This window comes from Planococcus citri, chromosome 1 (genome assembly GCF_950023065.1).
Source record: "Planococcus citri chromosome 1, ihPlaCitr1.1, whole genome shotgun sequence".
In the NCBI taxonomy this organism is placed as follows: domain Eukaryota; kingdom Metazoa; phylum Arthropoda; class Insecta; order Hemiptera; family Pseudococcidae; genus Planococcus; species Planococcus citri.
This window is the reverse complement of record NC_088677.1, coordinates 28,815,243-28,840,387: the sequence shown is the minus strand read 5'-3', so window position 1 is coordinate 28,840,387 and position 25,145 is coordinate 28,815,243. Positions and strand designations below refer to the sequence as shown.

The 25,145-nt window shown below is 32.7% G+C and overlaps 3 protein-coding genes across 9 annotated transcripts in view; 2 read left to right on the top strand and 1 right to left on the bottom strand.

Annotated features, from left to right (window-relative positions):
* The window catches only part of LOC135831215 (uncharacterized), a 30,344-nt gene extending 13,869 nt beyond the window's left edge, over window positions 1–16,475 (top strand). The window contains exons 2-4 of the mRNA XM_065343537.1: window positions 14,780–14,879; window positions 14,970–15,074; window positions 15,185–16,475. Of these exons, the coding sequence (XP_065199609.1) occupies window positions 14,780–14,879; window positions 14,970–15,074; window positions 15,185–15,394 (415 nt within the window). The 3' untranslated portion in view covers window positions 15,395–16,475. The remainder of the gene's footprint in view (window positions 1–14,779; window positions 14,880–14,969; window positions 15,075–15,184) is intronic.
* The window catches only part of LOC135831213 (mucin-5AC-like), a 407,292-nt gene that overhangs the window by 13,120 nt on the left and 369,027 nt on the right, over window positions 1–25,145 (bottom strand). The window lies entirely within an intron of this gene.
* On the top strand, window positions 22,660–25,103 carry LOC135831214 (uncharacterized). 2 transcript variants are annotated; one of them, XM_065343536.1, is made up of 5 exons: window positions 22,660–22,769; window positions 22,846–23,674; window positions 24,067–24,166; window positions 24,261–24,365; window positions 24,476–25,103. In XM_065343536.1, the coding sequence occupies exons 2-5, from the start codon at window positions 23,076–23,078 to the stop codon at window positions 24,683–24,685; spliced, it is 1,014 nt and encodes a 337-aa protein (XP_065199608.1). In that variant the 5' UTR covers window positions 22,660–22,769; window positions 22,846–23,075; the 3' UTR covers window positions 24,686–25,103. The 2 variants fall into 2 exon arrangements, with proteins under 2 accessions (XP_065199608.1, XP_065199607.1); XM_065343535.1 differs by having other exon boundaries at window positions 22,660–23,674.

Here is a 25,145-nt window from a genome sequence, read left to right as displayed (position 1 = left end):
AAATGTCTATATCGCTGATTCGCTTAATAAAAGAGTAATCAGCTATTTGAAACGGTTATGGTATTTCGACGTGGTGCCGGCAATGCGACTATGCGACGAATGGATAGCCTTTAAAAACGGTCAAATTATGCACCATCCAATTACTTATTCCTTTTATATGGTAACAAATGCGTACAACTACGTTTGATCGAAACCGCTTTCAAGCTTGGTGCAGTTTATAAATTCGCCCGCTTTTCGTTTCACCAAGAGCTGCAGTTCTTCAAAAAAGTTTCGGTGTAGGAAATTCACCTAATTTCTGTGTGTTGGATTCTTCGGATGATGTAGCGAATGAATAAAAAAAACTACCAAATGGGACAAAGTCTCTTATTCGCATAATATTTAAAAGGGGCGTAATGCCTGGAAATCGAGACAAAGCAACTCTAAGTACACAAAAGTGAATAGGTTTGCCAATTTTAAAAACCGAAGGGGCGAAATAAAGTCGTTGAGTTCGAATATCGGCTTCAATTTTTTGGATTTGACTCCTCTAAAGCTAGTCCATCGTCAGTCTCTTTGTCCCTTACTTTTTCAAAAAAATCCAAAAAATGATTAGGTACCTACTTACTCGTAGATATTCGAACTCAACGATCTCAGACCAGTGGAAATCAACACGTTACATAATAGTTAACGATTTTTCGAAATTTTACACATAAATTAAGAGCTAGAGGAAGTTGTTTGAGAAGTCGTAGATACACAAAAAATACATGAATATTTAAACTTAGCATCCTCGAAAACCTTACAATCAATGGGTTAAACGCCATTTTCAGTTTTTTTTTCAGAGGGATCGACTGCAAAAATAGGACAGTAGGTATTAGAAATCAATGATTTCAAATTACGTATCAACAATCGATGAGCAATTTTCATTTTTCGTATTTTTTTAATGCCAAAAAAACAATCAAAAAAGCATTAAAATGCCAGAAGATTACCAAACAGTGCAAAAATTAATGATATTTTAGTAAAAAAAAAAAAAACAAAAAAAAAAGTATCAAAAACGTGTTAAAATGATGTGAAAATACATTTAAGTAAAACATTGAAATCTCTGAAATTTGTTAGAATGGAGCAATAAAATATACGAAATTTGCGTGAAAAATAAAAAAAAACTCAAAAAAGAGTAATTAAATTCACTGAAAATTGACAAAAAGAAATGAAATTTCTACGAAACTTGCTAAAAATGTGTGAAAGTGTTGGAAACAAATGAAAACACTTGAAAGAGCACAAAAATCAGTTTAAAATCACCGTAAAATAATGAAATTCCAGCGTAATCTGCGAAAAATAAACGAAAAAGTGTTGGAAAGATTCAAAACTCAAAAAAGCATTACAAATTACCGGCTGGAAACCAACAAAAAGTAACAGAATTTAAGCAAAATTGAAGAAAATTCATGAAAACATGTTGAAATTGTGTTGAAACGCTGTTCAAAAAAAAAACACACAAAAGCATTTAAAACACTCTCAAATCATTTGTAAAAATGATAAAATTCCAGTAAAATTTGCCCAAAATACGTGAAAAAGTATAATGATGTAGAAACATCCAAAAAGGCATCACAGTCACAAAAAATTAGCAAAAGGTATCATGATATTTCAACGAAATGGTAAAAATGGATGAAAAACTGATGAGAGTTGTGTCAAAACGATGTAAAACACCCGCAAAAGTACTGGTAACAATTACATAAATAAAATCATTAAAACTACTAAAAAGTAGTGAAATCTCAGTAAAAGATAAAGTCCAGTAAAATTTGCTCAAAACAACTTGAAACTATTCTCCTAAAATCAACGTAAAAGGATTAAAAAAAAACAACAAAAAGTTATTCTAAGGGTACCCCCGGATAAGATAGGCAAAATGCCCTTAACCTCAGATTTCGATGAAACTCACAGGGTATGTTTAGTACCCCCAAAAAATAATTTTGGGCCCATAGCCCGCTCCTCACCCCACCCCCCTTAGCCAGGGGGGCCAAAAAACGCGTTTTTCAGGGGAAAAATTCTGCATCAGCGAGTAATTGAGATAAATTTATTCTGTAAACGAATATAGTTAGAGAATACATGGGGGTACCTCCCTGAATTTTTTCAGAATTTTTCATCACATGGGGGGAGAAGGGGGGACAAAAGAAAACTTTAAATCGACATTACTCCGGAACGAAAAAACATACCAAAACGATTTTTTCGTCAAATATGTATTTTTAGGTCTACTTTCTATAGAAATCATCACCCGGCCATTTGGAGTGGTGGGTCAAGCTCAAAAGCTCAAAAAACTCTCAAAAAACCACGTTTTTCAAGTTTTTCTCCAAAAATATGGACAAATGGCCGAAATTGAAGTACACCAAGTTGTTCAGCGTGAAATTTTACTTCAGAATTGAGTAATTGAAAATTCTTTTACACCGCGTGATCGTAAAACTACATGCGCAGAAGTATTTGTGCTTACATCAAGATAGCTGAAAGGGTATTCCTGGGTAAAATAGGTGAAATGCTCCTGTTCTCGGATTTCTGAAATTTTGATGAAACATTGTTGGGTACCATTGAAAAAAAATGTCGGAGGCAAAAAAATCCCCCCACCCCCTCCCTTGCTCATAATAGCGAAAAAAGGGCCTTTTTCGGGAAAAAAAAATCCATGCTTCAACCAGTTTTGAAAAAATCTGTACTCACTCAAAATACTTGATGGAGATATGATTCTAGCAACTTGAAATTTTTTCAAAAATTGTTGATCCTCCAGGAGAGGGATATTGATAAAAGAAAATTTGAAACCGCCGTATCTCCGAACCTAATTCAAACACATGAAATTATTTTTTCAAAAATGTATCTGCATGAGTACTATAATTGGTATGTTTTTCAAATTTTCCGTCCAGGTGGGCCATCTTCAAAAACTCAAAAAAAACTCAAAATTGTGTTTTTTGTGTCACGGCACCACCAAAAAAAGCGATCAATAATTTTGGATGCTGGCCTCCAAAAACAATAGAAAACCAACCAACTTCTTTAAGGCTATTCTCATTTTTTGATGAAAAATGGTCAACTTTGGGCGGGGATTGTGCCAAAACTATTGAACGGATTTTTCTAGGGTTTGATTTATTTTGCTCAAAAAACATTCAAAAGTGAGGGTATGTCGAGATATTTTTGATTTAGGACGTTTAATGGCTATAATAGGGAATTTGATGGGGGTACTTTAGATGCTCACATCTTTGCTGGAAAAGCAAAATTAGAAAATATGGCTACATATACCCTCGATTTCATAGATGAAATATCAGTATTGGAGATGGGAGCAATTCTGGCTCCAGAAGTGTCCCTAAAGGGAAAACATGTGCCCTCAACGTGGGTGTGTTTTCGAAAAGTGTTTTTTTTTCACTGTAGCCCCTGTATCCAATTTGTTTTGAGAAAAATGACGATCAACCCAGTCCTAAATGAATATATTTGAGATTCTGCGTCCATTCTACATATGCTATTATTTTTAATTGTTTTTGTCAATTTCGAAAAATCAACAAAAGTTTAGGAATTTTTGCCAATCTTTCTCGATTCTTTGAAACCTAAAATATTGGCATCACTGCGTTCCAAAATATTTCCTCAGTTTCAGAAATATATTATCTTTCAATGTTTTCTCGTCATTATAGCGAAACTTTTGCGAAGAAAATATTTTTAAAACACCACCTAGGTAAGTACTAATACCCCCTCTCCAAAAAAAAAAAGATTTACTTTTCAATTGCTCAGTAGAACCCTAAAAGTGGCCTTGGATTTTGATGACAATAGCATAGATTGATGCAGAATCTCACATACCTATGTACATACTTTCCTTATACTGTCTCCTCCATAAATTTTGAGTGAATAGGTACAGATTTTGTTTTCAAAACTGGTAGAAGCATGGATTTTTTCTTCCCGAAAAAGGCCCTTTTTTCGCTATTATGAGCAAGGGAGGGGGTGGGGGGATTTTTTTGCCTCCGACATTTTTTTTTAATGGTACCCAACAATGTTTCATCAAAATTTCAGAAATCCGAGAACAGGAGCATTTCACCTATTTTACCCAGGAATACCCTTTCAGCTATCTTGATGTAAGCACAAATACTTCTGCGCACGTAGTTTTACGATCACGCGGTGTAAAAGAATTCTCAATTACTCAATTCTGAAGTAAAATTTCACGCTGAACAACTTGGTGTACTTCAATTTCGGCCATTTGTCCATATTTTTGGAGAAAAACTTGAAAAACGTGGTTTTTTGAGAGTTTTTTGAGCTTTTGAGCTTGACCCACCACTCCAAATGGCCGGGTGATGATTTCTATAGAAAGTAGACCTAAAAATACATATTTGACGAAAAAATCGTTTTGGTATGTTTTTTCGTTCCGGAGTAATGTCGATTTAAAGTTTTCTTTTGTCCCCCCTTCTCCCCCCATGTGATGAAAAATTCTGAAAAAATTCAGGGAGGTACCCCCATGTATTCTCTAACTATATTCGTTTACAGAATAAATTTATCTCAATTACTCGCTGATGCAGAATTTTTCCCCTGAAAAACGCGTTTTTTGGCCCCCCTGGCTAAGGGGGGTGGGCTGGGGAGCGGGCTATGGACTCAAAATTATTTTTTGGGGGTACTAAACATACCCTGTGAGTTTCGTCGAAATCTGAGGTTAAGGGCATTTTACCTATCTTATCCGGGGGTACCCTTTCAACGAAAATTACCACGAATGCATAAAAAAGTGTTGGAAGTGTGTTAAATCCTGAAAAAAAATTGTAAAAAAACACTTCAGGTACATAATTAAAAATTATGAAATTTCATTGGACAAAAATGCATAAAATTTTCTCGAAAATAAGTTAAAATTATGAAAAAAATATTTAAAAATGTTGGTTTTGTAAAATTACATTTTTTGATTATTCCTTTTCGATCAATTTTTCGTAATACTCGCTAATTTTTCGCTACTCCCAAGTATTTTTTACAATATTTTTCTCAAATTTTGCGACATTTCATCAACTTTTATGCATTTTTTTAAAAACATTTTTACAACATCTTAATCCGTTTTCTGAAAATTTTATCACAATTTCTGCAATGTCAATGTTTGGACGTTATCGTGTTTTTTGGCACATTTTGTCGTACTAGCTACGTAATTTTTGCAAAATTTAATTGCATTTTCATGAAATTTGAACAAAGTTTTGTAGTTTTGAGCAACTTCTTGTTAGATGAATTTTTTGCGACATTTTTCTTAAATTTTGCAATGTTTCAGCAATTTTAGGCAATTTTTACAACGTAGTATGCATTATTCAATTTGGCTCTTACGAGTTGAAGTTTGTAATTACTCGTATTGTTGAAAAGTGGGTCTTATAGCTGACGCTAGTGTAATCCGAAGCTGGGAAGGGGGAAGGGGGAAGGAGGAATGATACACCATTTGTGTAATTTTAAAAAATGGGTCTTCATTAATAAGTCAAATGCCATTTTCTCTTGTCTCTCCAAAATGACCTGACAGAATTTCTTTTGCCATTCATGTAATGTAAATGAGCTATGGGATAAAATTTTAGATGTCCTTTTGCTAATCAAAGGTTTACTTTATTTGTTGTTTCAGGTGAGTACGATTTTGAGCCGTTAGAATAAGAGAAAATGAAAAGAAGTACTCGTAAGTTGATTATTTATTTTAATGATTTACACGAGAATCTATTTTCAGAAATTCTGTATCGAGTATTTTTGAAAATGATTCTTCTTAGAATTCGTTTTCCAAATTTAACAATTTTCGCAATTTTATATTAGGGTAAAGTCGCCAGTAGTTGAACAGATTTTTGATACTTTTTGATAAAAAACAATCTACAGCTCAAGTTGATATTTTTTTGAAAACTTTGGTAAGTACATCTAAAAGAGCACAGTTTTCCCTACATTTTGATTTGTGTTTCACATTCGTAAGTGCATTTTTGAGATTTTTACGATCATTTCAAAAAGTGTCCAAAAAACACCAGTAATTGACACCCGGCTTATCGAGCATGAAAATGTGATTATGAATCAATCAAAAGTAGTTAGAAAGAAAGTGTATCTCATTAGCTTTCAAATGGTACAATAACCATCTCAAAATGTTCAAAATTGTTTGATGTAGAAAAATAATTGTAAAACACTTGCAAAATTTTCATGGTGAAAATAAAAGTTGATAAAACGCAAAAAGTATGACTGATAATCATCACCTAACTCACGGCCAATAATAAGCGAGGTATGAATTAATTAGTGCAATCAGTGTTTTCAATAATCACACTGGGACACCAAAATGGCGATTTTTGTGACGTAGGTGTCAACTACTGGATCATGTCAACTACTGGTGACTTTACCCTATCATTCCCTGAAAAAACTCGTGCGAAAAAAATTGCCGAAGCGAATTCACTAAAAACTCCACCCCATTAAACCCTCTTTCCTTTCCGGCCATTTTTATTAAAAGGAGTTCCATAAGCATTATCATATCTCGTTTCATTTCTGATTCGGTAATTTTTCAAAACATATTAAAATTCACATTCTGCTCGGAAAACGTTGAGAAAATCACGATTTAGCGTATTAATTTCGATTTTGCATTCATTGAAACAAAATGAAAAACGTGGCTCGACGAGAAAAGAAATATCATCTGTTCTTGAAATATTTTCAAAAACTATACCTATCTACTAATGTATAATTTTTTCACCAACATTCGCGTATTTGTATTTTTTTTTTCGAAAATTCCGAGCAAAACGTCTCATGTATCTGGCACAAATTGAAATAAGTCTACGAAGGGGAGATACGCGTATTTTGTTCTATCGCATCGAGCAACGCGACGTTGAGAAACACATATTTTAAATTTTATAATTTTGTCGCGTATTGTTTTGATGTGTACGTGACAAAAGGAAAAAGAATATTGCAGTCGAAATACAATATACAATAGTTCATGTCCCGAAGAAATCGTATTTTGGGAAGTTGTTTTTCATTTTCATCTATCAGCCTGCGAAAATATAGGTACTTCTATGTTTTGTCTGCAACAATGACCTACATATTTTTATGAAATATTGATACGTTAGTAATTTTTCTAAATTCTGCCTCGTATATTTCAACTCGTGAAAAAAAAGCTATAAAGTTACTGCCAAAATATAAATTTGAGAGAAATTTTTTTTCGTTGGCCAGAATAATAAAATTTTGCAACATTTGGCAAATTTTCAATCAATCGACTGTACCGTTGTGCGTTTCGAAGGACACTAAATTCAATGGAAATTTTTTGATCAATTATTCGAAAAAATATCAATTTATTTTAATTCCATTTGAAAAAAAAGTAAAAAAATATGAACCGAGGAAAAATTCTAAATCCGCCATTTAATACCTACTTAATGAAGCCGAAGTTTTCGTATCCCTATACGACCAAGTTATAACGTGTCGCCGGGCTGAATATTTATTAGATAAAGTTTACCGCCGTGAAACGATTTAATCTTTTGTGGCCTAACGTATTTTCAACTTTTTTTTTTTCAACTTACGATTTTAATAACTTATTAGATATCTGAGGGTACTTTTGCTCCTGTCGTTATTTCCGATAAGCTAATCGTATAATTGAAATTAATTTCGTCGAGCGGAAAGCGGAATAAAATAAGCCGAAACTCGTTTATTTGGAAAAAAATCAAGAGATTTATTTTCGTTTCAGTACGCCTCAGAGTTCGGGTTGTTTGAAATATTATTTCACGTTGTTTAAACTTATTTAACTGGTGACTAGATTTCGCGATGCTTGATGCTTTTTTATTACGAACGTAAGCTGAGAATATTCAATTCAACTGATAAAATAATGTAACTGTGAAACTTTCGATTTTCAGAGAAAATCCCATATAACACTAGAAAATGATATTATAATTTAATATCCCAAATCGAATGTTTTCTTTGCTGAAAAAGAGCTGTTAAGCTTAGAAAATTACCATGAGTGTAACATTGAAACCGAATGATATGTAATTGACACTCAAAGAAGGTTTCTGTTCTTTCTCATTTTCTTCTCTCTATCTTATAAAGTTTTTTCTTCTCTTTTTTTTTCGTGAGCGAAAATTCTTTGAAATAGGATAGAGTAGTTTGAACGTGAAAGTTTACGAAAAAGAGGAATTATGGGCTTTGTCATTCTAATCTTCTATTACCAACTCTCCATCTTCGTTTGCATTGATCTTTAATTTAAAAACCTCTTTTGTATTTACGTACGATACCGAGATCGATTGTACACGTCTTGAACTCGTATCTTTGCATAGTTTGAAAATCTAACAGATCACTTACTCCCACGCCCCTGTTTGCACAAACCATTTCAATGCTAGTTTTCTTCTCGAGTTCCTTTCAAAATCAACAGTTTTGAATTTTATTGGTGTTAATAAATTTGCATAACCAATTCGCCGTAAATACGCATGGTCAAACGTGATGTGACGTGGAATGGATGGAAGAGACCTCCGTTGACCAAAAACAGAACTTTTCTTTACTACTCGTATAAGTCCTTTAAAAAATAATATTCTGGTAGTTGGTCTATCTAAAATTTCCGAATTGGATACTCAAAAAAAGGAAATTATTTCAAAGAGTGAGCCGAAAACCCCAGTTTCTTCATCAAACTTTCCAAAAAGTCCTGATTATAAAACTAATAGTACGAAAAAATTTTTCTTTTTTATCTATTGAATTTGTCTGAGTTATCAGAAAAATTTCCAAAGTGTTTTGTTTGCCAAAATTGCAAAAACCTCCTATTTTTTGGGCAGAATTTCGAGCAAGATTAGCTTTTCTCAGTCGCAAACCCCCATTTTTTAAGACAAAATTGCAAAAAATTTCACTAAAAATTATCCAAATTTTTGTTTGGTTAAAAAAAGGTCTGTTTTTTTTGTCAAACTTGTCAAGACGTCTTCTTGTCCCCATCCCCCCTCCAAAAAAAATAACAGAAAAAAAACTTTTTTTGGATCAAAATAGTTATCCAGAAAGTCTTGCTTTTGTTATTGCAGAAAATCTGCTTCATTGTTATCAAAATTTGAAAATAATACCCAAGTTTGTTCCAAAATTACTTATTATTATTAATTGTAACTACTTTTTTTTCAAAATTGCAAAGAATCTTAAAATTTCTAAAAAGACTTATTTTTTGTCAAAATAGCTAATAAAAGCCAGTTTGTATGTCACAATTGCCAAAAAGTCTTGTTTTTTCAAAACATTTTTTGGTAACAATTTCAGAAAATTTTTCTGTTTTTTTTTTGTCACAAGAAATCTGTTTTATGATTGTTTAGAAATCAAAATTATGAAACAGTTGTACTTTTTTATAGCCAAAAAATTAAAAAAAAACACCCTTTGCAAAAAATTTGAAAAAATCATTTTTTTTGTCAAACTTGTCACCATTTTTTTTCAATTTTTTTTGGTGGGGGGTGTTTTTAATTACTAGATTATTACACCCTTCGTAAGGAGGTTTATATGGAATTCGCAGTTATGTTTTTTGATTAAGGCGATGAATTTTTCTATTTCGGAGGGGTTGTCAGGAATGTAGGGGGAGCCTTGGTCTATTTGTAGAGATGATCGATCTTGTAGCATATGGGAGCAATGGAATAATAAGTGTTGAACAGAGAGGGGTTCAGATGAGCGAAATTGACATGAGGGCTTTGGTGCTTTTTAGTAAAGGTATTAGTTATGAGTAATTTTGGTGTGTCCAATTCTCAGTCGTGTGAGTATGACTTCTTCAAGTCTGTTAAGTGGGAGAGGTTTTTCCAAAGATGGACTGATTTTTTATGTTGAAAGAGCTTGTTTGAGGTTTGGACGGACCAAAAGTTTTGCCATTTCTCAAGTGTGCTTGGGTAAACATAGATTTGAAGTCGTCAGCTGTGATAAAATGTGAGAGGAGAAAGGGTGGTGGCGGATTTTGCATTTATATCTACAATTTCATTTGAAGTCCCAAAAAATGAGTTTTTTTAATCAAAATTTTCAAAAAACTTCACTTTATTGCCAAAAATACAAAAAATTTTATAAAAGATTCTTTTTTTGTTTTTTTGCTCACTTTTTTTTGAAAAAATTGCAGATAAAACTTTTTTTGATCCACATCTCTAAAATTTTTGGCTTTTTTTGGTCCTTTGTTAAAAAAAAAGTAATAAAAATTGCAAAAAAAGAAGTTTTTACCAAAATTACCAAACATTTTTTCTTATGTCCAAAATTGTGAAAAATCTTAACTTTTGTAAAAATTGTGAAAAGTAGCAATGTCAAAATTTCCAAAAAAGTCACTTTTTTGTTGAAAATTCCAAATAGTATTACTTTTTGTTTAAATCCCACTTTTTTTTAAAATCGACATCACATGAAACATGAAATAAGCCTCGTTTTTCATCAAAATTGCCTAAAAGTTTTGATTTTGTTCTTTTGTAATTAAAATTGTTAAAAATTTTTACATTTGGAAATGGGTTTTTGGGGAAAATTCATTCGGGGGCATGCTTGATGGTGATTCGTGGTGATCGTTTTCAGCCGTTACCTTCGTCAATAGTTACCTAATTTCATCAAATAATTTATTCAGACACTGGAAATGGGAACTTGTATTTTCTTTAACTTTGCTTCTCACAAAAAATACTTATTTTCCTCTTGAAATGGCAAAAACTTACGAAAATTGTGTATAAAAATACTTTCCAGCTAATACCTTTGGATTTTATTCTCTATGTATGAGACCAATTCGAGATAAACTCGCGTTAATTTTTCACAACTCGATTCCCTCGTGAAAAACAACTCAAATATGCTTGCTTATCAACCCACTCAATGTACCTCAGTTTGCAAAGATTCATTACTCAAGAAAAGCAATGAGAATAATTAACATATATAAGCTTACATATTATTTAGCAAAGAGCCGTGTAAATGTTCATCAAGAAAATTAATTCACCTTCGAGAAACATCGTACTACGTTGCCATTCGTTAAAAACCCCCCTCCCTCCTACGTCATTTTATACGCGAGCTAAATTAAATAGTTACGTAGTACGTGCGCATGTAATACATCACAACACTTTAAAATGTTGACCAACATTTTTACATGCTTGAGGAATCAACTCTCAAGTGCATATTTCCAACAGAGTTTATCAGTACACGAAAAAACTTTAAATTTTCACAAAAGAAAACCAAAGTATTTTTCTCCATCTATGCCATTAAAAAAATAAAATGCGATCTCTAAATCAATTAGATACCTCGTAAATACCCAAATAACGATTATTTTATCAAATAAATCGAGTCAGATTTCCCTTCTGTGCAGAATTTCCTCCTGAGGAAAAAAAAACTTTCAAACAAAAAAAATTTACGTCGAAATACACGACAACTGAGACAGAAAAAAAAATGCAAAAAGTTTTTACATAAAATTTTTATCCAATACTAAAGCTAGCTGGAAGCCAAGCTCGTAGTATTTATTGATCGTAAAAATGTCTCTGCAATAACCAAAATTTCCACTTCGGCGTAAAATTTTTTTCCAAGAAGTGATCGAGCTTGCGAAGATAATAGATAAATTGCTACATTACCCAAACGATATTTTCTTATTAAGAATTTCATTGCTGATATAAAATTTGAAAATAGGCGTATCAAGGTCTCGACAGCACTTCGAAGTTCTCGAATCGAAAATTCCTACAAACCCATTTAGATAAAAAACTGCATAACCGACAAAACTTTACGTAGTGAAAATGAATTCATTTCGAAATCGTACGAGTACCAAGTAAAAAACAGAACACTGACAAGGTCAACGATAAAGAAAAATTCTCTCAAGCTCGTGTCATCTTACGATTTCGACAAAATGATGGGTAAAATTTACAAAGGGTTTGTGAAAAATGATTGAATGAAAAAACTACATTAGTTCGCCATATTCACTTTTCTTTTTTTCAAAACGTATTTTCTTGTCCTGTTTTAGATATCATATTTCACGTAACAAGATCAAAGTCGGTGATTTGATTTCATTGAATAGACGCTCGTTCGTTCACAATATATTCTCTAAAGTTGAAATTGAATTGAGAAATTTATTCGAAAATTCTCCTAGTATAGTACTACATAAGCAAACGAAGCAAAATAACCAGTTTGTTTAGACTATTCGCATCATATCTTATACGAAATTTTCGATATCGAAGCAACTTATCTTTCTCATATAGACAATTTGTAATTTATTTTCTTAAATTTTCTTTCATCCGGTGTTTTTCTCGCCGGTGAAAGTTCGATTATTAATGATTACAACGAGTAAATGTCATTTACATAATTTATCAAATGTTTATGGTTCTTTTAGCTTTCTCGTGTTTGCTATTATTTTCGAATATTTTCACCATTAAATACGAAAACAAAAACCATTAATGTCACCGAGTACTCGTCTGCTCGATTATGAAAAAAATATTTTCGACGAAAAAAAAAAGCAGAGAAAAGTTTTAGGTACTATTTGTACGTATATTTTTCAAACGCGGCGATATTTTATCAAAGTATATTTTATATTTTTTACATGTGTAAATATGCCACATACAGAATTTTCAAGTTTTTAACTCTTTTTCATCTCTCAATCGAGGTGAAAATTTTGTTTACACTGCAACATGTCCCATGTTCCGTTTTAACGCTGACAGGAAATTTTATTCGCGTTTCAAAAATGTTGCTGTGAAGATTACTTACTCGTACTCGCAAACTGGTGTAATTTTTACTACTGTTGGCAATTCTACTCGAAAAATATAAAGCCGCAGTCTTACTGTGTGTTTTTTTTTCTTATCAAAAAACACTGCGAGCGAAGGATATGAAATTTTCATCCATTAAACTTGTAAGTTTATGTTTCGAGTTTTGGCAAGTGAGAAGAAATGACTTCCAGTTAAGAGCTTATGATGTTTTACATCAACGATGAGTTAATAAAAATCGCAACCAAAGCGAGAAAATTTTCTTCGTATTTACGACGTGATAAATCATTACGGCGAAAATTCGCCCTTATGTTTTATTTCAAATGAAAATTTTCTATTAAAAATAAAACGCCGAACCATCAAAGAATTTTCACTCGAGAAATTTTTGCTCGACTATTTTCAAAAGAAAACGGAGAAGTCGTCATTTCACCGCGAAAAAAAAGGAAATTAAATTTTAAACAGCCTTAAATGTAGAAAATAACTAGTTTTCATTTCCTTTTAAAAAATACTTTTCGGCAGAACTAAAAATCATATTATTTTTTAATATTTCCGAAAAGTTTCAAACTTTACAGTTGAAGGAATTTAATTTCTGAAATTTTTTGTTTCAATTTCAAATAAAGATATGTCGTGTTTATTATCAATATTGACAAATATCGTTGTTTAGAAATACGCTGTGACAGTTGGTAAATACGAGAGTTTTTATACATTACCTACTTATTTTCTATGCAATTATCTTACAAAATTATATGTCTGAGCATTATGCATAGGTATTTTGTAATTTTACTTGCTGAAAGTTTGTTTTACCAAAACGCTTTACTTGATGAATACAAAACCGAAGTGTAAACAAACAGTTTTTTCATCGAAATTAGAAAACGATTTTCAAAGTGAATGGCTCACTCAGTCATCAGTAAGTGGTTTAACGTGATTCTGTGCGGATTTCAAGTACCTAATTCTAAATTCAAAAATGATGCTTTTATGGCTGGAATTGAAGAAAATTGTTGGACAGTTAATAGGATCAAGAAACATATTCGGTTACAAGAGCACAGTGGCGAATCAGCTTTACTTATTTTATTGTTTCGCTGGTTACATTTATTTCACGGACAAGATTCATAAACGAGTGAAATATTTTTGGTACGGTATTGTATCATGTCAATTGCTATATTCGTCTGTAATCAGTTTGGAGTACTTCTGGTTGGAAAAAGGAACTGATCTGATGTTGAAATTGCATGTTGTTAATCTCATGGGCATGATTAACTCGACAACAATATTATGTCCTATCATCATGTACCTGTGCAGGGATCGAATCGAAGCGATGATACAACTAGTTGACAACATTTTAATGCTTGACTTGGGATCAGGTTTCAAGAAGAAAAAAATTCTCTCAGATGCGAAAAAATATTTCGCTCTGTATCTGATACCCCATGTACATAATATGTTGCTTGGTGTACTCATTTGCGAGCATTCCCGATGTTGTATTATTTTTTGAAGAAGAGAAACTAAGCAATAGTCTTTACTACGCGTTTCCTCCGCCATTGGTTCAAAAATACACCAGCATCTGGTTGTTTCTTATCGCGACTGGTATCATATTCATCGTGTTTGCACTTACGATGGCACAAGCATGGTCGGTTTTCAGCTTAATTTTGTATTGGAAAATCATATGTTGTGCCCAGTTTACCAGTATAAAGAATTATTTGCATGCTGGAACCTGCGATTTGAATGCTTATACTGATGAACAAGTGAAATTCTCGGATGATTGGAATGAAGTATTTGATTGCATGTTAGAACACAGTATTAAAAAATTCCAATATGCTATTCGGTAAGCTCTTGTTTTCTTAGGCGATGAAACAATAATACCTAGGCACAATGATACATGATTGTATTCCTTGGATTTCAATCAAAATCCAAGAATTTTGTTTTGAGTTGGGTTTAGTAATCTAAAATTTGAGACCTACACTTATCAAAGAGTAGTGGATTGAAAAAGTGAGATCTTGAATTTAGGTATTCATCTACTCCTTAACCCAATGAAATTAAGAGTTTTTCCTTTTAATGTTTTTTTTTTTTTGAAAACTATGTCCCTTATTTGAGAACTTTATGTAAGCTATAGCTCCAATTCTTGAACACTTTTACAGGTATCGAAATCCAAGGTTTTTTCCCTCCATTTTGCTTTATTGTGATATTCATATTTCAATATCTTGTTAATTCTTTAGCATAATTGGTTACCTGAGAGGGTTATTCGAAAGTATTGCAACCATGCTTGTTACGAATGGGTTTTGGATTGGCATGATTGCACTCTACACTAGTTTCACCGTAAGTCATTTAATCAATTTTACATCTACTTTGAGTGTAAGAAAACATACGATCATTTTATACCGTACCTAATCAATTGCTGTTCTGCAGGATGAGTTGTTACCGATGGCGAAATTTAGATTTTTGGTAGGTTACATGGCCCCCCTTATAGCGGTATTTTTATTCTATTGGAGCGCGCAAAATTTGAACAACTCGGTAAGAATAATAAGTAATATATATATGTACTTGAGTATGTACAGTTTGATCTGGCAGTGAAGGCCAATCATGACGCACATGTGATCAATGTAAACATTTTTTTTCTTCAGGTATCTGAGGTATCGCTTTCAGTCTACTCTAGTCCCTGGTATCGGTCGGTAAAAATACGAAAAAACGTGTACATTTTCTTGTGTCAAACACAGTCAATGAAGGATTTCGCAGCGTTCAAAGCGTATGGATTGCTTTATAATGATTTCTCGCGATATTTACATGGCCAACTGTTATATACCAATGTTCTGCGTAAACTTACAATGAAATGAATTTTCACATCGAATGGAATACGTAGGTATTCGGTATCTAAAGCAAAGCGCACAACTTTAGAATGCTTCGGCATTCGATAAAATAGATTTGATAATAAGATGCAAAGGTTTCTTAAGTCTGAGTTCCCATTATAAGCACAAAATGTGCACATTCACCAATTTTATTTTCAAGTACCTATAACTAATTATTTTGGAATTCGCGAATTATACACATGTTTTGACTGAGAGAAATATTTATTAATTATTTTCAAAAAGTTGTTAGAATGGAGGTGACTGGTGTTTATAATTTATTCGCGATTCATGTATGGTTCGTATCTATAAGCACAAAATGTACACATGCACTGATTTTAATTTTAAGTGCTATTAGGTCCGTAAAGGATAAGTTATTTCTTGTATTTGAGTAATTATCTTTGAATTCACGAATTAAACGTATGTTTTGAGAAAAGAGTTTTTATACGCGATTAAACCGCGATTTGAATCGAGAAAAATTGCAATTCATGTACCTACATAAATTCGAATAATTTTTTACGTGATTTTTGTGTGGTTGGCGATTTGATTTAATTTTGAATTACCAAAATTGAATGTGATTTGAAAATATTGGTGATTTGTGTTCGCAATTCAAATCCAGCGTTTCTTTCAACTTTTTGAATCATTTTTTTTCACAGATCCTAGATTTCAAATTCCTGAAAAAATCTGTGTACTTTGTAACTCTTTACCTTGGATTCACTATTCGCCTAACTTGATCAATTACTTCGAATTTAAATCATTAAATTTTCAGCTGCCAAAGTTCATTACAATACGGTGTGGAACGATTCCAAACGCCGGAGAAAAAAAAAGTCTTTACCTACTGAGCGATAATAATATCAGCTCGAAAGTGATCGCAATTGATTTTTGAAGGGGAGGGAAAGGGGTTAATTATTTTAGTACACAAATCAATCTTCACAAAAACAAAACACCAAAAATCAGTTTTGACACCTCATTTAAGTTTTTAGAAGTAAGATGGTGAATTTCGTAATAGAAAATTTCAAAAATTCGTAGAAAGAATTAGTGGAGGGGCCATGGCATAGTTTTTTTTATTTATTTATTTTTATTTTTTAATATATAGTCATTTTTTATAAAGTATAACTTTTTTTTGAAGGGAGAGGGAGGCTGGAAAGTCAGTGCAAAATGATCGAAAAAAATTAAAAGCTTGAAAACGCATTTTTCCGATCGTTTTATCCCGTGTTCAGAATTCCCCACTGTTAAAGTTTTCAGGACAAATTTAAATTTTGAGCAACGAACGTCAAAGGTCAAGGAAATGATAATTTTCAATTAGCAAGCCTTAAATGGACAATGAACTATTGCATCGTGGACTGCTGGAACGATTCCTTAATACCGGAGAAAACAGATTTTGCTTGGGGGATCCATACATCGGCTCGAAAGTGATCGCGATTGATTTTTATGAAGGGGAGGGAAAGGGATTAATTTCAGCTTATTAGTTGATTTTCTCTAAAGTTTCGAGTTACTCTTTATAAGTACGTACGATTTTGTTTGGAACGAGGAATTTTTACACCCACTTAGGTATATGTATGTTTGTTTTGATAGCTTGTATGTACTTTGATAATTTAAAATCATCATCATATTTATTTACTGTATCAGTACACAAAGTACTATTACAAACTACAAACTTACGTTATATTTTTGTAATAAGTCTTGTATTAATTTAGGCTTTAATCTTCTATTTGAATCATATCAGTAAAGCAATGAACTATTTTTCTCGATTTTCTCAAGCTGGCAATAATAAATAAAAAATTGGCATCTTTGCATGTTTGAATTTTTTTCTCAAATGTTTCATAGCCAAAACATCAAAAGTTCTGAAGCTGGAAAAATATTTTGGAATTGAAAAATTATGCATGCATATGGGAAACTGTATTCAAAAGATAACTAGAGCAAGAGTAATAATTGATCAAATACGCAGAAATCGTCACGATCGGTTGAGTTCCACTAGGAATAGAAACCCAATAAATTTCAAGAAAAAAATGGACCAGCTATTCTTTAGTTAAGTATGTATTTGGCAGTTTTAATATCATTTCATCATACAACTATACGTTTCAGTAATAAAAATTGGAACTTTCTGAAAAAAAATCGGGAAATATTAACCACTGCATGAAAAAAAGAAATCAATTTCAGAAAAAAACCGTGTTGTCTGCAAGTCTTCACTAAAAAATGAGTTCAACCAGTGAGTACGCAGCGATGAGGAAAAGGGAAAGCTCTTTGCAGAACAATTATACAGAACATTCCAACCACACAACATTCCATCCACAGCAGCATTGACTGAAGATTTATTACCAGATCTCCAAATAAAATCTATAACTCCCGTGGAAGTTTCCAAAGGAATTGATGAAAAACCTCAATGCAATTGATAAAATCTCACCAGGAATCAGGAATTATCAAAAAAGGATTTTGTGATGTTAACATACATATTCAATGTATGCTTTCGGCTGGGACACGTGCCACAGTGCTTCAAAATTACAAAAATCATCATGCTGAAAAAACTAGACTAGCCTGATGTAAAAGTGGAATCCTATAAACCATTTCCAGTATTGCCCACAATATCAAAAAATTGTTTGAAATATTACTTCTGAAATGCCTTAAACTACTAGCCAAAGTACCAGATCATCTGTTTGGGCTTTGCAATTAACACTCAATGATAGACCAGGTCCACCAGGTGACAGCTATTATTGAAAAAGCATTCGAGGAAAAGAAAAACTGTTCAGCAGCATTTCTATGATGTAGCACAGGCATTTGACTGAGTATGGCACAAACTTACAGAAATCCTACTGGGAAATTATGTTTGTTTGCTGAAATCCTATATTAGGTATAATAAGAGCATTTAGGATGTTTCTGTACAGATCCTATATCTACTGAGCACCCAATCAATGCAGGAGTGCCTCAGGGTAGTGTTTTGGGACCAATTCTGTTTTTAATGTACCTACACGTCTTCTGATACTTATGCTAACAATAGAAGAACCTCAAGCTGCAATGTTTGCTGATGATATAGGTAGCAATATTGCTAGTTCATTCATCCCAAGCACGAGCAACAGAGAATCTACAAAAAACCCTTGATGGAATCTCAGCATGGACAGATAAATGGAAAATCAAGCTAAATGAGCAAAAGTCAACTCATGTTATATTTGCTAAGAGAAAATGTGATGTTCAATACATAGTTTATGTGAGGAGGTTGGTTACAAAGTTAGACAAACGCCACTTCTACAAAAATCGAGTTAGATATTAATTCTTATAGGATTTTTCACGCTCTTTTCATTGCCGAGGTCTGTTATTTTCAATATAGTACGTAAAAGGGTAAGAAACGCGCTCAAAGTTTTGCCTTAGTTTCAAACACAGACATGTGCAAATTTTCTTAGTTTCAAAAACAGACATATCCAGGATATGTCTGTTTCTGAAACTAAGATGATAGGATATGTCTCATTTTGAAACTAAGATAAAGTTCACATGTCCGTGTTTGAAACTGAGGCGCAACTTTGATCGCGTTTTTTGACCTTTTATGTACTATTTTGAAACTAAGGGACCTCAGAAATGGAAAGAGGGTTAAAAATCCTATAAGTATCAAAACCTAACTGATCTAGACAGTTTCACTTTCAAATTATCTTCATCTTGGTTTCAAACTCAGACAAGTGCATTTTCAGGTTCTTTTTATTAGTAGTGGGGGGTGATGGTGGAAGGATATTTTTTGTATTTTTGTTACTCAGTATCATCACTACAATTTGTCAAGTATCCCCCGCCTTTACAATGCTGTATATTTTTGTAACAGAAAACATAGATTTTCTCAAAATCAACCCTGTGGCGTTTGTCTAACTTTGTCACCAAGCTCCTCATGTTAACCTTACAAGTTACAGACAATCATAAGCCCAGCTTTAAACAAATGAAATTGAAGCTGCTAGCCACGCAAAATACCTGGGTATTCATCTTGACTCCAGTCTTGGGAGGCAATATTAATCAGAAGAAACCCCCAAATTGACCTAAAATTCTGCCAAATGTACTGGTTTATTGGACATCATTCAAACATGAAGATTGAGAGTAGGTAAAGGGCAAATAAAACTCATGACGCGTCACCCCATAGGCCTGATAGTACTCGATGTTAGGCCGCGTTATATTCGTTAACTTGATTTTTGGGTGACCTGTGGAAAAGTACTTCATTGCCAAAACATCAATTTTTCAGAAAAACTTTTTTTTAAAAGTCTCATACGTCTCTGTTTTTTGCAAATGTCTTTTTAACAAAGCATCCTACAGAAAAATAACCAGCTCTGAGCAGAAAGGAAATTCAATTCTCTACAACTTCCTTCATTGCATTTTTTTCCTATGATGCATACTTTTCCCATAAAATCAATGTTTAGTTTAGATTGAAAAACACGAAAAATCGGACGTGTATAATCAACTCAAAATTAAAATTCAGCAATCAAAAATTTATTTTAGACGATTTTTGACCACGCCATGTGAAAGAGGACATCTTCAACCACCAGAATCACCAAACAGAACGTAAAAAACGTAAAAAATGATTCTTGGCAATAAAAACCTTTTCCTCATATCCTCATACCTATTAATTAGGCTATGTACTCATTTGAAAATTGAGTCAAAAGTGAAATTGTATAAACAGCAATCTCACGTCCCTGCTCAAACTTTGCCAGTAGACTTCCCACACCTTGTAGATTCATATGGCACCTCATCGAAAAGTCACGTCCTAAAAAGGTTACGAGTTTGTCAAAACGTTATGAGTTTGCTGGTTAATCAAGAAAAAGGTTACGAGATTACCCCCTAGAATATTTATTATTCATTTTCAAAAAAAAAATTGGCTAGAATGGAGGCGACTGGTGGTTAATTTACCTATTCCCGATTCTGATGCATAAAAAAAATTAACACAAATTTTTAGTTTAAATAAAACATTGATTTTGTAAATCACAGTTTGTATCCTTTTTCAAATTATACTTACTTGCTATACTTTAGCACAAAATGTACACATGCACTGATTTTAATTTTAAGTAAGTACTACATATTATTTAGGTCTGTAAAGGATAAGTTATTTCTTCTGTTTGAGTAATTGTTTTTGAATTCACGAATTAAACGTACTTATGTTTTGAGAACAGAGTTTTTATATGTGATTAAACCGTGATTTGAATCAAGAAAAATTGCAATTCATGTATAATTCGAATCATTTTTCAAGTGATTTTTGTGTGGTTGACGATTCGATCTGATTTAAATCACCAAAATTGAATGTGATTTGTGATTCGAAAATTTTGGTGATTTGTGCTCGTGATTCAAATCCAGCGTTTTTTCCAACTTTTTGACTGATTAGTTCTAGATTTTAATTCCTGAAAAAATTTACTGTGTAACCCTTCACCCTGGATTCACGATACGCCTGCCTTGATCAATGACGTCGAATTTACAAATAAATCATTTAATTTTCAGCTACTAAAGTTGATTACAATACGGTGTGGACTGATCCCAAATGCCGGAGAAAACAAAATTGTTGCTGGAAGATGATAATATCAGCTCGAAAGTGGTTACAATATTGATTTGTTAGGAGGAGGGGTAGGGGTTAATTTTGGCACATCAATTAATTTTCAAGAGTATTTAGAGGTGTTACATCCCGGGAAAAAATGGATTAGATCTAATTATATATGAAAGGGTTAGATCTAACTAGATAAAGAAAATGTCTCTATCTAGATAGATCTAACTGTATATAATTTGATCTAATTATATCCAGTTAGATCTATCTAGATAGAGACATTTTCTATATCTAGTTAGATCTAACCATGTTATTGGTCAATTTTCAGTTTTATTCATTTACATAGAAGTGTTTTTGTCCAATTTGGATCCTCGCCCTTGAATATGTAGTTTGTCTCCAAAAAATGGGTAGATCGAATAATAATGATGAAAATTATAATTTTCAACAGAAATGTTTTACTCGATCAATTTTACTTGATCCATGAAAAGTTAATTAGGAAGTTCGAGCCTTGAACCCTATATAGGATTCTGCTCAAGACTTTATCTGCGAGTAGCCAAAACGACACACTTTTCGAGCATTTTAGATCAAACTTGATCTTCATAGATCTAACCAGATATAATGAGATCCATTCAGATATAATTTTATCAAATTTGATCTGAACAGACATGTTTGCAAGAAATGTGTTTCAAACATTTTAGATCCAACTGGGTCTTCATTAGATCTAACCAGATATAATGAGATCTATTCAGACATAATTTGATCAAATCTGATCTGAATAGATATGTCCACAAGAAATATGATTCAAACATTTTAGATCCAACTGAATCTTCATAGATCTGACCAGATTTAATGAGATCAATTCAGATATAATTTGATCAAATCTGATCTGAATAGATATGTTTGTAAGAAATACTATTCAAACATTTTAGATCCAACTGGATCTTCATAGATCTGACCAGATATAATGGGACAAATTTATATCTAAGATGTTCAACATTCAGATATAATTTTATCAATTTTTAGATCTAATTTGATCACATTAGATATGATCAGATACAATTAGATCTGTCCCATTTTTCCCCGGGATGCTTTTCTTGTTGGAGGGAATTTCTCAAGTTTGGCTTGGCGCATTTGCTCGTGCCGACATACACTAGTTACCTACTTAGGGGGATGTGCTGAAGCATCAATCCGTAAAGTTATACAAACTGTTCAAAATAAAAGAACAATTACTGGTGCAAGATGGTTCCAAACAAATGAAGCACTGCATGAGGATCTTGAGATAAAAGCAACAAAGCATGAGATACGACTCCTGCATGTGTTCCTCTACATATAATAGAATAAGTCAAATGAGTTACTTAGGTATTTAAAAAATAAGTAGATATCTCAAGATTGTAACATTAAATTAGTCAAAAATACCTTGATATGTATTATTGTAGCTGTTGGGCAACTTCGGAAAGCAAAATACATATATGTAAATATCGGAAATCATCAACCCAGCCATAAAATATTTAAAAAATATCGGTACCTAGTTACCAGTTACCTACGTACAAAAATGCATGATGACAAAATGCTGTTTTATGTATGTACTAACTTAAATAAGGTATTTACTCGGAACCATCTAATTAAAAGCTAGGAAAAGTAATTATGGTAAATACGAGATTTTTATACATTACCTACTTATTTTCTATGCAATTATCTTACAAAATTATATGTCTGAGCATTACATATGCATAGGTATTTAGTAATTTTACTTGCTGAAAGTTTTTTTACTACAACGCTTTACTTGATGAATACAAAACCGAAGTGTAAACAAATAGTTTTTTCATCGAAATTAGAAAACGATTTTCAAAGTGAATGCTCACTCAGTCATTAGTAAGTGTTTTAACGTGATTCTGTGCGGATTACAAGTACCTAATTCCAAGTTTTAAAATGATGCTTTTATGGCTAGAATTGAAGAAAATTGTTGGACAGTTAAGAGGATCAAGAAACATATTTGGTTACAAGAGCACAGTGGCGAATCAGCTTTACTTATTTTATTGTTTCGCTGGTTACATTTATTTCACGAACAAGATTCATAAACGAGTGAAATATTTTTGGTACGGTATTGTGTCATGTCAATTGCTATATTCGTCTGTGATCAGTTTGGAGTACTTCTGGTTGGAAAAAGGAACTGATCTGATGTTGAAATTGCATGTTGTTAATCTCGTGGGCATGATTAACTCGACAACAATATTATGTCCTATCATCATGTACCTGTGCAGGGATCGAATCGAAGCGATGATACAACTAGTTGACAACATTTTAATGCTCGACTTGGGATCAGGTTTCAAGAAGAAAAAAATTCTCTCAGATGCGAAAAAATATTTCGCTGTGTATCTGATACCCCATGTAATATGTTGCTTGGTGTACTCATTTGCGAGCATTCCCGATGTTGTACTATTTTTTGAAGAAGAGAAACTAAGCAATAGTCTTTACTATGCGTTTCCTCCGCCATTGGTTCAAAAATACGCCAGCATCTGGTTGTTTCTTATCGCGACTGGTATCATATTCATCGTGTTTGCACTTACGATGGCACAAGGATGGTCGGTTTTCAGCTTAATTTTGTATTGGAATATCATATGTTGTGCCCAGTTTACCAGTATAAAGAATTATTTGCATGCTGGAACCTGCGATTTGAATGCTTATACTGATGAACAAGTGAAATTCTCGGATGATTGGAATGAAGTATTTGATTGCATGTTAGAACACAGTATTAAAGAATTCCAATGTGCTATTCGGTAAGCTCATGAAACAATAATAATAGGTACAATGGTACATGATTGTATTCCTTGGATTTCAATCAAAATCCAAGAATTTTGTTTTGAGTTGGGTTTATAGTAATCTGAAATTTGAGACCTCCACTTTTCAAAGAGTAGTGGATTAAAAAAGTGAGATCTTGAATTTTGGTATTCATCTACTCCTTAACCCAATAAAATTAAGAGTTTTCCTTTTAATGTTTTTTTTTTTTTTTTTTTTTTTGAAAACTATGTCTCTCATTTTGAGAACTTTATCTTACGTAAGCTATAGCTCCAATTCTTGAACACTTTTACTGGTATCGAAATCCAAGGCATGTTTTTTCTCCATTTTGTTTTATTGTGATGTTCATTTCAATATTTTGTTAATTCTTTAGCATAATTGGTTACCTGAGAGGGTTATTCGAAGGTATTGCAACCATGCTTGTTACGAATGGGTTTTGGATTGGCATGATTGCACTCTACACTAGTTTCACCGTAAGTCATTTAATCAATTTTACATCTACTTTTTAAGAGTGTAAGAAAACATACAATCATTTGATACAGTACCTAATCAATTGCTATTCTGCAGGATGAGTTGTTACCGCTGGCGAAATTTAGATTTTTGGTAGGTTACATGGCCCCCATTATAGCGGTATTTTTATTTTATTGGAGCGCGCAAAATTTGAACAACTCGGTACGGCTAATAAGTAATAATGTACTTGAGTATGAGTATGTACAGTTTGATCTGGCAGTGGAGGCCAATCATGACACACATGTGATCAATTTAAACATTTTTTCCTTCAGGTATCTGCGGTATCGCTTTCAGTCTACTCTACTCCCTGGTACCGGTCGGTAAAAATACGAAAAAACGTGTACATTTTCTTGTGTAAAACACAGTCAATGAAGGATTTCGCAGCGTTCAAAGCGTATGGATTGCTTTATAATGATTTCTCGCGATATCTACATGGCCAACTGTCATATACCAATGTTCTGCGTAAACTTACAATGAAATGAATTTTCACATCGAATGGAATACGTATGTATTCGGTATTTAAAGCAAAGCGCACAACTTTAGAATGCTTCGGCATTCGATAAAATAGATTTTATATAAGATGCAAAGGTTTCTTAAGTCTGAGTTCCCATTATAAGCACAAAATGTGCACATTCACCAATTTTATGTTCAAGTACCTAAGTAATTATTTTGGAATTCGCGAATTATACACATGTTTTGACTGAGAGAAATATTTATTAATTATTTTCAAAAAATTGCTAGAATGGAGGTGACTGGTGGTTATAATTTATTCGCGATTCATGTATGGTTTGTATCTATAAGCACAAAATGTACACATGCACTGATTTTAATTTTAAGTGCTATTAGGTCCGTAAAGGATAAGTTATTTCTTGTATTTGAGTAATTGTCTTTGAATTCACGAATTAAACGTATGTTATGACAAAAGAGTTTTTATACGCGATT